We start from the raw sequence: 16,074 nt of genomic DNA, 5'->3' as shown, positions 1-16,074 counted from the left end.
CCTGTGTTGAAAATAAACAGTCCGATTTCTCTCTCCTTATGACTTCATAAAATGAGAAACCACGCCCCCCCCCCTCCAATTACCAACCTGACTTAGCACTACCTCCATTTGTGATGAGCACACTCCCAGATAGGCCTACCCCTAAATCTAAGAGAAATATAATGGGACACTACACCATGAAAACAGTTTCTTGTAGAAACCCAATTTAAAATGTTGAATCTGAAAATGAGCATAATATGTGACCTTTAATGTCAAAAGAAAATACAACTGACCAGCCACTTGAACCTGAAGACTGGCACTGTGCTACCAACAGTTTATCCCCTCACTCAGTAATGACTTGTTGGATCGGTAAAGTTCTTAGTCGACTAGTTTACTCACCCAACACCTTTGACTTGCTGCTGTATCATTAATCAAGAGGAATTTCTCAATGTTCTTCTTTCTCACGAAACTTGCAATACTTTCAGAATGTGACATTTCTATCTTCTATCCCTGCCTTGTATATCATTTCTCTTGCATGTTATAAGGAACCTCCTGGGACCAGATTACCCCTCTCAGACACACAGAGTACTCTCACCAGAAGAGGAAGTACAGGGCCTTTCAGCAAACACAACAGGGTGGTGATTGTTACTTTGTTGAATGAACATGAGGGATTTTTTTTTGCACTGCTCTGTTGTCCTAATGAGCTTGTTGAAATGTAACGAGGCAAATGAGAGTCAGTTCAGTATCTTTCATCCCTCGGTCGTTAAGGCCTCACACCTCATTGCATTTCAATTTCATTCGGACAAGTGCTGCAGTCAAATAGATATGTCCTGTTACATTCAGCGGTATCAACAGACCCCTTTATGTATTTTGTCAAATAGAAATGTGGCCTCGCAGAATTCCACCATTTGCAAAGAAAATAAACAAATGAAAGAATATCAACCCCGGAGCACCCACCCAAACAAAATAGCGCTTCCACAAGGAAGAGGCTACAGGACAGTGTTTACAAAATCCTCATTAAGGAAGTTGTGAGATAACACACGCTCGTGTGCATCACACAAAGTGGAAGGCATGCACGCACTCACACACACCAGCAAAGAGACCATAAGAACTGAGCAATGCAGAGCCCACCATATCATAGATAAGAGACAGAAAGAAAGTGCTGGGAAGAAGAGAGCAGAGCACAGAGAGAGACTGACAGAGGACACAACACAACAGAGATGACTCGCACGGACAAAGCCAAGCCTTGGCCACCCTGTCACCGGAACTGCAGCCCTGTCGCAAATTTGGACATCAAAAGGTGTGCATGAGAATAAATGCTGTGAGATCTGGAAGCAGGAATACACACTCCTGCAAAGAGACTCACACTATTCAGGGCAAGGGTCAACAACACCACTGTCTACTGACTAGGAACCAGAACTTTCTTACTCTGCGTCTGAACTGACCACCACTGAAATTGACCTTTGGAATAAGGGAATATAATTTTGTCTAAGTGTTGGTCATCCATAGACAACCCTAGGGGGCATACAATAGAAAGCTGCCCATTGTCTTCTTCATGGCGAGCAATTGGATCTCTAAACTGGGAACCATCTGCAGCTCCCAGGTTTTGCTCTTGCTGTGTCTCACTGTGCTGCTCCAGGGGCCTCTGTGTGGGCAGAGTAGCCCGATCTCCACCAGCCATCAGAGGCATCGCCCTGCTCCGGGGCTAGGGGACGGGCATGGAGGGGTGGTGGATCCGTCACTGCTGGAGCAGCAAGATGGCAACATGAACATGAAGAGCCTGCTGCAGAGCCTCAAAGACCAGTTTATGCGGACTTTCAACCTGTCTGGCTTGGGTCCTCCTGGCCAGCCTCTTGAAAACGCTCGCCAAGAGCCCCCTGAGTACATGATGGAGCTCTACAACCGTTTTGCTAATGATCGCACTGCTATGCCTACGGCCAACATCATCCGCAGCTTCAAAAATGAAGGTAAAGATCCTCTGCTGCATATGATTGATGATAATGAGTTCCTATAGATTATTTTGATTGATTGATTGACTTCTTATTTTCTACCATTTTAATTTAGCATTTATTTATGACATTTAAAGGTGCACTATGTAACTTTGGGTGTGTCAGAGAAGTGAACATTTTCTAAGGTATATTCTCATAACTTAATAAACAAACTTTCTTTACATTCAATTGGAACCCTGGAACACTGATTGAATTTAAAAGGCTACCAGAAAAGTAACATTTTGACTTTTGTTTTTACAGCAGCTCACAGTTCTGTCAAAGTTGTGTTCTTGACCTAAGTTTGGTTCGAATGCCACAAAATAATTTTGGTTTGATTTATCCCCTTTTAACTGTGTAGTGTATCTCTAATGTTGAAGTTTATTTGTATATTCCTCATCAAACTCTGGTCTGAAAAGCCAAAGCATGCAAGAAATGAAACAGCTTTCAATGTTTTTGTATATAAATGTACATTTCCTAAGTGGACTTCAGTTTCAAACATATCAAACCAAACATGTCTTGATAACAATCCAAGCATTAGCCAGTTGCTTGTTCTCTTTGCACGGCAATGTTCATGTCAAAATGCTATTCTTATTCTGAAATGGGACAGCTTGCAAAACAATGAGGATATGCCTGGAGATTTCCCAACGAAAGATGAAATTCAGGACAAAACTATTACTGGGGTCAAGTTAGGTCAATATAGGGTTAGGTTAAGTTACTCAACTGAAAGAAACTTGTTAAAATGACTGTACAAAATATACCAAATTATCAGTTTGACTATTTATCTCCCTTCCCCAGATTCATCTCCCAGTGTTGTGGGTGACGAAGGAGTGAGGCGTCACCCCCTCCTTTTCAATGTGTCAGTCCCTCATCATGAACGCATCACGGCCGCCGAGCTTCGCCTCTACACCCTCGTCCAGACTGACCGACACCTCTACGCCGGAGTCGACCGCAAGGTGACTATATACGAACTGGAATCGCACGACGCAGACGAGAACGCAACGGACGAGAGCGCGGTGAGAGGTGACACCTTCAGAGGGGGTGGGGAGCGGATAGAGCTGGTGGAATTGGCTTCGCGCCAGGTCTACGGCACTGACAACGGCTGGGAGGCCTTTGACCTCACCGCTGCCGTTCAACGCTGGCGCAAATCTGACAGCGGCACAACGCACGGCTTGGAGGTACACATCGCCAGCGTGGCAAATGAAGATACTGTTCAAGGTATGACAGAGGACAAGAAAACACACAGGGATCCATCAGAAGGGGAGATGAAGATTGACACCAGCCCAGAGGAAAAACACAAACCTCTGCTGATTGTCTTCTCCGATGACCAAAGCAGCGACCACCGTGACGACAGGCTCGAGCTGAACGAAATGATCGACCACGAAACCTCCAACATGGTTCTCCAGAACGACTTGGGCCTGGGCCTGGACGGACTGTGGGGGGATCTGGGGGAAGACGAAGGAGCCGAGCCAGATGAAGAGGACCTCATCCAAATGCGCTCCAATCTCATCTACGACACGGCGTCCCGCATTCGTCGCAACGCCAAGGGAAACCACTGCAAGAAGCAATCCCTGTACGTGGAGTTCAAGGACATCGGATGGGACAGCTGGATCCTGGCGCCCGCCGGTTACGACGCCTTCGAGTGCACCGGCATTTGCTCCTTCCCGCTGACCAAGCACGTCACGCCCACCAAGCACGCCATCGTCCAGACACTGATCAACATCAACAGTCCTCAGAAGGCGGCCAGAGCTTGCTGCGTGCCCACTCAGCTGGACCCCATCTCACTGCTGTACCTGGACGAAACAGGGGTGGTCACCTACAAGTACAAGTTCGAAGGCATGGTGGTGTCCGAGTGTGGCTGCAGATAGTCCATGCTTTGAAGGAGCTGAACTCTTCGTAAAAGTCTTACAGTGAGAGGAAATATGCAGGACTAACACTAAGCTAGAGAAGAAGACAAGTTAAAAAACTGTCTCTGACAAATTGGCATTGTTGGAATCTCTACAACAGTTACTCGTGAGATTTGAGTACACATCCAGTATTCACACGTGTGCTCAAAATGAATGAGCGTGGACAAATATACGTTTTAAATGGCAAAACAGAAACAAGTGCTTTATCTTACACAGGCCAAAGCCATGATTATCATTTTCCATCAGTTGGACAGTGGATAGAGTGTCTAGAGATCTACGGTACAGTCAAGATGTTGCCAATAGTGTTGCCAAGGTGTGTCTTCATACCCAACGAGAACAAAAAGACACAGGATTTCCCAAAGGACTGAACCAAGCACATCCTACAGTGTGTGCGGCCTGATGGGAACCAGTGGGCCAGTTGACCCCCTCCCTCTAACTTCCCCCCTGACATCTGTCTTCCTTTCCACTTATCTATGGGCCTCCCCACTCGACGCAACACTAATCAGCACTTCATGTGTCCTGGCAACAGTGAAATGACCTCCCTGAGGCAAACCTGACAAGACGTGAACTCTCCAGGCCCACCTCCTGCCTGATACGTAGGCGCTGTGCATGGGGTCATAGAGGCAGGGTTATCTATCCCAACCCTGTTTCCCGCTCCACATGCCTCTTTTCCACTCCCCCCCGAGCGATAGCAAGGTGTAGGGGTTGAGAAACATGTATGCCACCACTCAGGCTTGGAGAACTGGACGCCAACCTTTGAGGTGGTGGGATTGAGGGAGAGTGGGACAAGACAAGGAGTAAAAGGGGTTGTCCACATTCCTAGGCAAAAAACAATCTTAACTGGCTCCACTCACTGACCTATAGCACGATGTGCCCCTAACATATCTCCAACTCCTCAGCTGAGTCATTCATCACTTGTTTTGTAAAAAAACAAGTATTTTGGACAGTTATTATTGCAAGGCCAAAATCAAGACTGAAAAAGACGACCTGTGCTCGCATGCCATTACCGGATGCCCAAAGGAATTACAGTTACAGAATATTTTGTTAAAAAGCCTTTTGATACCTCTGCTGCTTGTCAAATTAAAGACTATTTATTGTTCTAATTTATTGATTTTTACAACAGAGTAGATAACTATATATGTACATTTGTAAGTTAGTAGGGGAGGTTTTTGTATCCGTGACCAAATGAATTTGTTGCGAAGAGAAATGGTAACAATATCTTAAACAATAAGGAAAATGTACTTAACATATCCCAAATTAAAATGATCCCTTACTATGAATTAATCGCTGATCCTTTCCGTTTCATAATATCACACACAATGTAATTCAAAAGGTTATTTAGATTATAAGTATGAACGTTAATATTTGGCGCTAAATGCCATGCTGATGTTGTTATTCACAGTTTATTGTACGTGACCTATTTCCCACATTACAATTATAAGTCAAAGTATCTTGGTCCGTCAACTTTCCTTTCCACTATTTTAGGAAGAAGCTACTTGACCAATAACACAATGCATTGCTGGCATTCAGATCATTCAGACCGACAGTATCAGCACACGAGTCATAGTTCACACATGACACACAAACAAAGAACCATGGGAAACTGAGTGGAGGGTCCGCTAATGAACCAAAATGGATGGCCTGCTGCTCACTCTGACAGCTAGCAGATGCAGACAGCTGCGATGGAAAACCTGTTTGTAAAGAGAAAATTGGAACCAAAACCAAACAAAATTTGGACTTAAGTTTCTCTGTTCTAACTTAATTTTGTATGGATGTTGAACTAGATCGCAGGGGAGCATTGTGTTGATCTTTTTATGTACCAATGCACACTGAGGATGTAAATAAATGATATAGATCTGAAATGTGTAAGACTTGGTGGTGTTATCTCTTGGTTTTTAAGAATGTGTCATACTGAACAGACAAGTGTTTAGGTAGAGTCCACCAGCAGAATCTAGGTTATAGATGAAAATCAAAGACCAGTTTTATTTTTTTATAGCCCAATATCATGAATAACAATTGGCCTCATGGGGTACAGCAAGATAGGGATGAAGTTAAAGATAAAGTAAAGATTGAGTTGTGTGTGTGGATACAAATCTAAGTGAATGTCTGCAGTGGGCAAACAGTCACTCATTCCAGGCTACTTTAAACAATAGTTAAAGATATTGTTTGAAATTTTGTGAAATGCGTTCATTTGTTTTCATGCCCAGAATTAGATGAGAAGGTCGATCTCTCACATGCCTGTAAGTTGCATATATAGCATGGAGACCTTTTTAACCTTTGGACAGAGCCAAGCTAGCTGTGTCCCTCTGTCTTTAGCCTTGATGTTTAGCTAAGCTAACTCTCCTAGCTGTATAGCTTCAGAGTTAACAGCCCTATATGAGTGTAATATCAATGTTCTCATCTAACTCTTGGCTAGAAAAAAGCAAATGAGCATATTAACTTTCAGGGAGTTTTGCAACTCATACACTGAAATGAAACAGTTTGAAAAAAAACTTTGATTTGACGAAGTGGTTATGACTTTTAGTGGTTCACCACTGTTTGTGTTGAAACTGCGGCTGCAGTGCTAGAAGCGTATTAGCGTAATGTTGTCTGTCTGGAGCTCTTAAGAAGACGTGTCTTTGGCAACAGCCCATTAATGACAAGTGCACGGAGATGTCTCAGAGAGCAGACATGACCTCTCATGTAAGATGGGAGCAGAGGTTGTCTAAAAATGGTTACGGACCAGAGTGCAAGAACCTCACACGGTTACTGTGACAACAGGAGGCCTCTGCTATGTAAAGCTCACTAATTGAATATTTACAGAATGGCGAAAGAAATATGAATCTGGCCTTTGTCACTGTTTCAGGAAATATGATGAAATGGGAAGTCTTTAGTATTCACTCTGGTGATAAGGGCTGGCAGAGGATGTGTGCTTACTCTCTTTCTCTTGTTTTGACATCGCTCAACTGTCAAAATAATTGCAATCTCACTCCTTGTTGTCATGCTGGAGTATGTGGAGCCTACGTGATTATCTTAGGAGCACACCGCTGCACATGCACCGTGTGTACATTGGCACAAGCCCCAATGTACACACGGTTTTAAGTGCTTCAGAATCCTGTAATGCTTCAGTTCCTGCCATCATGACGTCAGCCGCGGCACACCGACGTGTGTCTAGCTGTGAACGTGAGTTTTGGTGTGTCATCCTAGGCTGCAGGATTCGCCCTGACTCGGACATGGGCTCTGTAATAGGGCCTGATTGTTTCCGCTTTGGGTCACATGTTTATCATTCCATCTCTTGAACACCGCCACCCAGGACTCATCTTTAATCTTTCATCCACTTTCCTCAAGGAGAAACTACTCTTTGCTTTAGCATTACTTTATGACCAGATGCAAAAGTGCATGCAAATGTTCAAAAGCACCTTTAAACAATTATCATTGGACTCTGATGTTGCGAAATTGTAAAAAGCCCATCGAAAGAGCCAGTAATGAAAAGCAGATGTTCAGTGTAGTTCACATGCTTATGCAAGCCAAGTAATATTCCCCCAGATTGGTTTGCTCAGCAAAATGACTTCAATGCAAGTGAGGACATTATTCATTTAAAGTATGGACTTTCACTCGCAATGGACCTGCAAAAAGTATAGTATTAGTCATTAGCCGTTAAGCTGCTGCGTGTGAGAACAATCTCACTTATAAGTGACGTATTGATTCAAGTTAGATCCTGCTCAGAAAAGACACTTCACTGCTAAAGTAAAGTCAAGTAATGACATATAAACTTGTTCTCTCTCGACTCCCCATGTGAGCCAATAATCCGTTGGCTCCATATCCCATTGTGACAAAGTTTATGATGGTTGAGCAAACTCAAATCCATCCCCTGTTCCTTCTTTTATGGGAAAAAAGCACGAGTCAAACAAAAGAGGGGTAACTACAAATTATTAAATTCCAAACCCTAATGATGCCTTGATAACTTTTATAGTGTGTTGATGCCTCTGTAGTACAAACAAGAATGTTACAACTGAAAATGGAGACTGAAAGGCTTTTCATCTCAAAGGAACATGTGGTTTTGATTGGTCAGTCATGTCCCTGTGGAACCAGCTTGCAGGGAATGTAGACAGCTGAGAGGCCCGCGGCAAATATAACCACTGACTGCAGAGGCACAACCGAAATATGAACTAATGTTGAACAGCAACAAACCAGGTCTGTGCACCACTTTGATTTGTTTTCCCATGCTTAGCAAGCCCAATATTATATATATATAAGACCTTTTGTGTAGAAATGGTGTGTGACCATCCCCCATAAATAACCAGATATAGCATTGAACAGAATTTTCTTTTACGAAACAATCATGTACAAAATAAGCACCTTATATGTATATATATCAGCCATGGCTCAAAGAGTAATGTTCACTTTCTAGATTTTCATCGGTTTGACATTTTAGCACAAGCTAAAGACTTACTAAAAAATACTTACTACATCTTTCATAAGAAATTAAACATCTACAGCACATCAATACATATGATCGGCATTAACCAAAATAAATCTGTCACATATCATCTGCCTTATGCCTTCAATATGGAAGCATAGACATTCAATAAAAGACAGACCCAGGTCATAGAGAAAAACCACTCACACAGCACTTTTGGCATTGGTTCCTTGTTTCATTGTTTTGTGATTTATCGTGTCATCCATGTGCTCTCCTCATCTCGTGGCCCAGCTGTAGATAAGAGCATTCACATGTCCCTGTCGTCCATCAAATGGTGAAGACATCATGTGAACATGCTGTTTGTCCATACATGTTTAGGGAATTGTTTATAGAACTGTCAAAATGTTTATTAAACTGTAAAATATGTCGCTCACATATACATTGTTAAGTGTGTATATTTTAAGAGCTGATCAGGAAAAAACACAATCTGCATACAATATATTTCACTGTTTGTTGATAGAGGCCGCCCGGCTGGTTGGAGCCTTCCTATGTGGGGTGTGCATGTACTCCCAGTGCCACTGTGGGTTTTCGACCTCTCACAGTCCAAGGGTCAAGGAGGTTAATAGGTGACTCTAAATTGCCAGTAGGTGTGAATGTTAGTTTGAGTGGTTGAGGTTAAGAACGACTGGCAACCTGGCCAGTGTGTACCCTGCCTCTCATCAATGTCCGCTGGGATAGGCTCCAGTCCCCCCATGATCCTTTAAAGATAAGCAGCATAGTTGATGGTTTGGTGGATGGGTAGATAGATAGATAGATAGATAGATAGATAGATAGATAGATAGATAGATAGATAGATAGATAGATAGATAGATAGATAGATAGATAGATAGATAGATAGATAGATAGATAGATAGATAGATAGATAGATAGATAGATAGATAGATAGATAGATAGATAGATAGATAGATAGATAGATAGATAGATAGATAGAGAGGCGGATGGATGGATGGATGGATGGATGGATGGATGGATGGATGGAGGGATGGATGGGTGAATGTTTAAGGATGGATAGAAATACAGTATGGATGGATGGATGATACCTGTTCTGTAAAAATCCTAAGTTCGCTCTATGCAACGGTTTTTGTCCCTCTGGATTGTGAATACTACTGTCATGCCCGGTATGTGCCAAACAGTTGGTCCCAGTGGGTGAAGTAGGGGGCGTAGTTGGCACTCTGGACCCTATGGTGGGCTTGGTGGTAGGGGGCTCCTCCCAGAAAGGGCACCAGTTTGTGCAGAGCCCAGGGCATGTCGTAGCCACAGTGGTCCTCCACCGCCAGCCAGCTGTTGAGGAGGTGGAAGAAGGCTTCGCTCAGAGGGTGGCAGCCCACCAGCCAGGCACTGCTCAGAGCCAGCAGCAGCAGAGACAGCAGCTCCGACGAACTGGAGTCCTGAGCCGCCAGAGCGAAGGGCGTGTGGTGCTGGTGGTGCATCTGGTGGATGTTGCGGTAGAGCCAGGGATACCTGACGAGGAACAGACAAGCAGCAGTCTCTGTTAATACTGTGACGGAAACACACTCATGTTCCCACAATGGTAGCCTATACTGTCAGAGTGTCTGTGGTATGCTACTCAGAAGAAAAACATTTCTACCACGTGTACTTCTACTACAGTGCTACTACTACTATTAATGCTAAAAGTATTGCGGATAACATCGTGTTTATCCGCACAATGTGCGCCAATGGTCATGTTGAAAGTTCAGGTTAAAGGGGCAGTCCAATGAAATCACACTTGAGGCTCAGTTTACATTTCCCTGATGATGTCATAGTGATGTCATCAGGGTGATCTCAGACTGGACTTGAGTAACAACGTGGGAGAGTGTATTTTAAAAGATGTCATTGTCAGCACGTACCAGGTTAAATGCGGCTGAAGAAAAATGCAAAGTGGTGCCATAATGGGAAATTTTTAAGGAGTATGATATTTTACACCAAAACATTTTAGTGCATCGCTTGAATACCACCTTTAAACATATGCATTTAAATATTAAACAGCTTAGTTTTGACTAGGGGTGTCCCTGGCTAAGAATTTACATAGTCCAATCTGATTGGTCAAGTCTTGCCTATAGTCGACTGATAGCAGAAACATGTTTTCTTTTTCTTTTCATTCATAATCTCATTTGCAAAACTACCATGGCGATTTATTCAAACCGGTTTGCGCTGGCAGTCCCATTGTTTTCCTATGCAGAGGGGGGCAGGGTTGTGTTTCTGAATTCCCCGAACTCTATAACACACAACAATAAACAAATTCCACAATCTTGGGAGGTAAAGAAATGCTTGGCAAAATGTCAGATTAGTTGTGAGTACCATCTAAAGCCACATTCACACCAAACCACACCATGGTTCGGCGCTCGGAGTTTCACTTAGGCCTAATTAACATAACAGTAAAAAGCCATGCTTACACACCTGCTGTTTTTATTAAACCAATACAGGAAATGACACATCCTAATGCTTCAAAGTGAACATTTCCCCATGTTAGAGCTACTGATTTGCACATTTTTTTGACACTGAAACAAGTTGATTAAGGTGAATCATTGTTTGCTGTACAAAGTTTCTGATGAAAGGTGCTAAATAAATGTTGGTCTATGAGGATTTGTTCTTGAGAGGCAACTAAAGTAAACAGTGCAAAAGAAAAAAGTATGCTCTTCAAAAGGTTTGGATAAAACATTGTTAAGAAGAGCAAATAAGAATATAGCCTATGTCATTTCAATATAAAGTATGAACAAAACTCATAGTTACAATGGGTATGTGAAAGACACCAGCTGTACTTTAAAAAAATAAGAGGCTGTTTAAGGAAATTGATTAATACCTCATGAGATATTTTCCAATTGTTACTAACAGTATTATTAATAAGCCGAACGATCCTTGTTTCATAACCACTTTCATTTTGCGACTATTTGACCGTGAGTTTGAGAGTCGAATCTGGATTCCTTTAAGATAATCGTTGATTAGTTAATTAGTTTACTATTTAGGGTCATCCCTAGTTTTGACCTGTGTGATCCTGAAACGTACGGTAAATGATAATAATGTTTGTGTTCTCTACTCTCATCCAATGTTACGCCATTCATCCAAACCATACGCCATGTGAAAGAGATTTGTAAGTGGACCACAATGACTCCGCATTGCCTCATCTGTTCTTCATGAGCTGTTTATTTACATGGATTAGATGGAGCATAAATCAAAGTAGCAATACCACAGTAAAAAATTATCCAATACAAACAAAAGTCCTGGATAAAGTTAAACAATGTGAGTTCCATTAGCCACATTTACTGTATGAAAGGGAAAGTGCCTTCAGTGCAGACAAAAATAATCTCTGTCAGAGTATGGGTATATATTGGATTACTATGATTTATTATCGATGCATTTTAATTATAAATGTGGTGGAGCTGATTCTAGACTGTTGCGTGATTGAATTTATTGTAAACAGTGATGTATTTTATGAGGTTATTATAAAGGCTATATTTATTATCTTGATATGCAAAGTAACTATCGCTTTCTGTGGAGTAAAAAGTAATATTTGTGTTGCACAAATCTGTCAGCAGGGACAAATGCATGGAGTAATACCATAGTTTCATATTTGGATCATTACAGAACAATATATTGTAATTGCATGCACATGAGGGCTCATTTTATTTGGGTCTGATCATAGAATTTCTGATCATTCTTTATCTTTATTTTGTGTACTGTAGGAAGACAACATTGGAAATATTTAATTTTATATTTTAATTGTTGTTAAATATTAGCATATATCATGAAATAACCTAGTCCTATGATAGGAAAAAAGTAATCAAGGCTTCTGCTATTATGACAAATGTATCACAATGTTTTTTTAAATATTTTTTTAATCAAAAAGTATCGCCATTCTTTTTTGTACCAGTATCAAAACGAATCTTTTGGTATCATGACAACACTAAGCTTATCACATCAGAGATGGTTGGATAACAGCAGGCTACACTATGCCAAGTTCAAATGCCACTGCTCACCTGTGCAAGATGTAGTGCCATATGAAGAAGAGCGTGTCAAAGAGCAGAAAACACGCCAAGACCTCCACGAAGAGCTGCGAGCAGGACGGGGCCAGCTGCGGTAACGCGGGGGGGCTCCTGAGTGTCTGAAGCAGCGCGGTGGCGGGCAGCACCACGGTCAGGTATCGGTACACGACCCTCCAGAAACACTCCAACCAGCGGCGCAGCGAGGGAGGCGGACCCGAGCCGGCCGCGAGCCTCCATGAGCGGACCCGATGACTGACGCTGCCCAGTGCGTCCAGCGCGAGGAAAGGTGCGCACAGGAGCACGTGCATGAAGAAAGCGTAAGCCGCGGGCAGGTAAGGGGAGAGCAAGGTCTCCTCCTGCTTTGTCCTCACGAACTCCCAGAGATCCTGAAGAGCAGCAGGCGCGTGTGCGTCTCCGTGCGCCGTGGCGGGTATTCCGACGTTCATCCCGGCTTTCACCTTTCACCACGGCCACTTACATCACCAATGCAGCAGTCTTTCCTTTAGGAGCTATACACCTTATATAAAAGGCTATGTCCCCACGTTGAATGGAGACTAGTCCGCGTGCATCCTTCCTGCATACAGTCTCTTTCATAAGTGTTTTAGAAAAAAGTTTAAAAGAGTGTTTTTTTCCATGAGCTGCTGCGGTCCCCCCCACTGCTTCGTCCAGGAGGCGAGTCATTCACTTTACTTTGGTAGGAGGGGCCCCGCATCCACTAAAATTGTATTATGCTGATGAAAATGTATATCTCTCCTTTTTATCTTTTACGTCCATGCACATGCGTGTAACCGAATAGGTCAGGGGTGGCCAACCAGTCAGAGACAAAGAGCCACATTTTTTACTGTGTTACTGCAAAGAGCCACATCGCACACACGGGTACACACAGTGGCGATTCCAGGAAATTTTGACTGGGGGTGGCCAAGGTGGGCCACAGAGTTAGAGTGGGGTGGCCATCGCACCCCTGAATGAATAGCATGTGATATGCTGTACAACCAATTCAAAGATGATTTATAATCTCAAATGCCCAAATCATGTTAGTATCCATTGTAATGTTTGTCAGAAAACTAAACCCCTGAAGGGGGGTCTGGGGGCATCCCCCCCAGAAGATTTTTTTTGTGTTTTTAACATGTAATCTAAGTATTCTGGTGCATTCTGGCGAAGATAATAAAGGAAAAAGTCAATATTTATTTCAGCTCAGATGAATAGTAAAATTAGCAAGACAACATAACTTGCTAGCAGCCAGATGCCTAACAACTGCACAGAGGGACGGATGACCACTAGCTTTTGACCAAATATCTTGCTAAAAAAATAAACCTTTATTTATGAAAGTCTGCCCTTGCTAAGAACATGTTACACTCGCTAACTACAAACTTTAATTTTTTTATTCAGATTTCAAAAATCTGCTGGGACACGTGCCTATACACATGCATGGGTGGCACGCATGTCACAAGCACACTTATGCTGTTTTCAAGACCTTTGCTGACCAGAGACCAGTTCTAGTGGCCACAGTCCTACCATTAATTTAGTAATTGAAAATTGCAAACTGATCTCATATCAGTGGATTGGAGTGTTTGTGTGATGAACTTGGCAACTACCTATCAAAAAAAAAAGTTACGAAAGAAAAAAAAAATACATATCATCTCTGAACTAGGATACATATCAGGCAAAACATGTAATTAAAAAAATAAAATTAAAATTAAAAATAACATTTGAACTGGGGGGGGGGGGCACTGGGGTGGCCAGTAAGATTTCAGGGGGGGGGGGCGTTTTTATTTTCGCGGGGAGCTTGCACATGCATGCACAAGCATTATTTATTAAAAAAAAAAAAAAAACAGGGGGCCCCACACTAGGACTTGAAACGGGCCCCCAGATCGTTAAGGCCGCCCCTGTGATAATGACAGGACTGGACTCCTACAGTACTAAAGACGACAGGGCAGTCATTTTCAACAATGAACATTGTGTGCACTGCCTCACACACAAACTCTCAGTTCAACCAAGTCCACAAACAAAAATATAACAATTTAAAAAAACGTTTTTCTCTTACTAATGCATGTTGCTTTGTGGGACTTACTTTTAGCATGGAGAGAGCTGAAGTGGCGCCGAAGATTTGAAGCCTTGAAATGCGCAAATGTCTGGCATATAAGGCAGAATGGCCTGCCATAACGTTCAACAAAAAATATGAACTCTCCCACTCTGTTTCAGAGCGAACTTGACACAAATAGTTTACTCACGGAAAACCTCCCTCCAAGCTGAGCGGGCAGTTTTATGTTGCGTCCGCACCAAACGTTTGCGAACGTTATGTTGCGTCCTCAATTAAACATTTGCGAACAGGCATACACATAGGGCCTACACATTAATAAAATAAAAAATTAAATAATAGACAACATGTAAAACAAACGTAAGAGCCGCATGAAACGTTTGCGAACATGCACACACATAGGCCCACACAAAAAAAAAAGTATAAAAAAAAAAAAAATTATAATCACATAATTTGATATGAATTGAAGAGCCGCACGAAGCTGGGCAAAGAGCCGCATGCGGCTCGCGAGCCTCGGGTTGGCCACCCCTGGAATAGGTGAATTAATTCCCCAGACGGCACCTCTCTTTACGCATTGCGCACTTGAACCCACATAAAGTTGGCTGCTGGAAATACAGGGGCTTTCTGGGAGAGGAGGACTATTTAATTAGAAGACGGTTTTTTATTTAATTTTTCAGCATTAGGGAGGATTGTGTTCACACACATACACTGATTACACACTCTTTTATACACAGTCATTGATTACACAGCTGATCCAATGTGCCAATTTAGATTAGGATAAGGTTTCAGTCAGCTCTGGGGATTTTCCAGAAAGTAAGATCCGTCTTGATCAACGCCAGAGTTGTAAAACTGGCAGAACACAAACACAATGATATGAGTGATTCAGAGCAAAGGAAAGTGAAACTGCACTTTAGCGTGTTAGGGAATCTATGCCACTAAAGTAACGGTGGGTCCTGCATAGCTTGATCCTCTCTGTCTCACAAAAGAAATGGCATTTGACAAGAAAGCTTGTTGTCAAAATCAGTGAATATCTCTTCACTATCCGCTACCAGTCCGTACTGTGTGTGCACTGAAAACAATCCAGTGTTTTAACACACAGCCTAGGCTCTGTAAACATACATGTTGCTTTACTTGGCCACCTTTGTTGACATACCTGATTACAGAGCCTAGGATGTAACCTGTCACTAGATTTTTTTTCAGCGCACAAATACGTACCAAAAGCGGATTGTGAGGATAGATTCTTTGAGTTTGACAAAAGGTGATTTTGCCAACAATAATTCTCCCGAATCACTGACTACACCTTTAATATGGAAATCAGTTATAATCAATACCTTCATATAAACTATGTATCACATAACCTTTTAACCAATTATTAGATCATACTTAATGTGTTTGTCACTTACTGTCAATGTAAAGTGTTAACCTCTGTAAGTTGAGACTCAAACAATAAAATGAACCGCAGAAGAACTTTGTTTTCATTTCACACAGATCTTCACAGGAAATCAACCCAACCCTTTAACCTGGGGCCAAGCTAAAACAAAGAAACAAAGATTTTAAGGTGTGTGTAAACTATGCTGTAACTAGTCCGACTCGTCAGTGCCACCATCTGAATGCCTCTTGTATTTACTCTTTAAAAGTAAACTTAAATACTCAAAAGTCCTTTCGTAATGACTTAAAATAATCTGATAGGCAGTTAAAACAGTTCTTTAGATACCATTTAATTGTG

General features: G+C 42.2%; 2 protein-coding genes across 3 annotated transcripts; one reads left to right on the top strand and one right to left on the bottom strand.

Moving 5' to 3' along the window:
* Positions 1-1,534: 1,534 nt before the first annotated feature.
* bmp10 (bone morphogenetic protein 10) lies at positions 1,535-3,832 on the top strand (the record flags this gene model as incomplete). The annotated part of the gene is made up of 2 exons (XM_080037216.1): positions 1,535-1,946; positions 2,763-3,832. The coding sequence occupies 2 exons, from the start codon at positions 1,535-1,537 to the stop codon at positions 3,830-3,832; spliced, it is 1,482 nt and encodes a 493-aa protein (XP_079893342.1).
* Positions 3,833-7,809: 3,977 nt separating this feature from the next.
* Positions 7,810-12,986, bottom strand: LOC307268449 (cholesterol 25-hydroxylase-like). 2 transcript variants are annotated; one of them, XR_013845458.1, is made up of 3 exons: positions 12,305-12,986; positions 9,371-9,791; positions 7,810-9,028 (listed from the first exon to the last, which is right to left on the bottom strand). XR_013845458.1 is itself a non-coding variant. In XM_080051080.1 (2 exons), the coding sequence occupies exons 1-2, from the start codon at positions 12,754-12,756 to the stop codon at positions 9,440-9,442; spliced, it is 804 nt and encodes a 267-aa protein (XP_079907206.1). In that variant the 5' UTR covers positions 12,757-12,986; the 3' UTR covers positions 7,810-9,439. The 2 variants fall into 2 exon arrangements, 1 of the variants encoding a protein (XP_079907206.1); XM_080051080.1 differs by having other exon boundaries at positions 7,810-9,791.
* Positions 12,987-16,074: the final 3,088 nt, after the last annotated feature.

This window comes from Ammodytes marinus, assembly GCF_949987685.1.
Source record: "Ammodytes marinus genome assembly, chromosome: 2".
NCBI lineage: Eukaryota > Metazoa > Chordata > Actinopteri > Uranoscopiformes > Ammodytidae > Ammodytes > Ammodytes marinus.
Note: the sequence above shows the minus strand (reverse complement) of the source record. Positions and strands in the feature narration are given on the sequence as shown.

What these genes read in the sequence shown, in the direction of transcription:
- LOC307268449 (XM_080051080.1), bottom strand. Translation starts at nt 12,756, where the DNA reads ATGAACGTCGGAATACCCGCCACGGCGCACGGAGACGCACACGCGCCT. An exon ending in TGGCACTACATCTTGCACAG is followed by an intron (nt 9,792 to 12,304) that starts GTGAGCAGTGGC and finishes GTTCCTCGTCAG; the next exon opens with GTATCCCTGGCTCTACCGCA.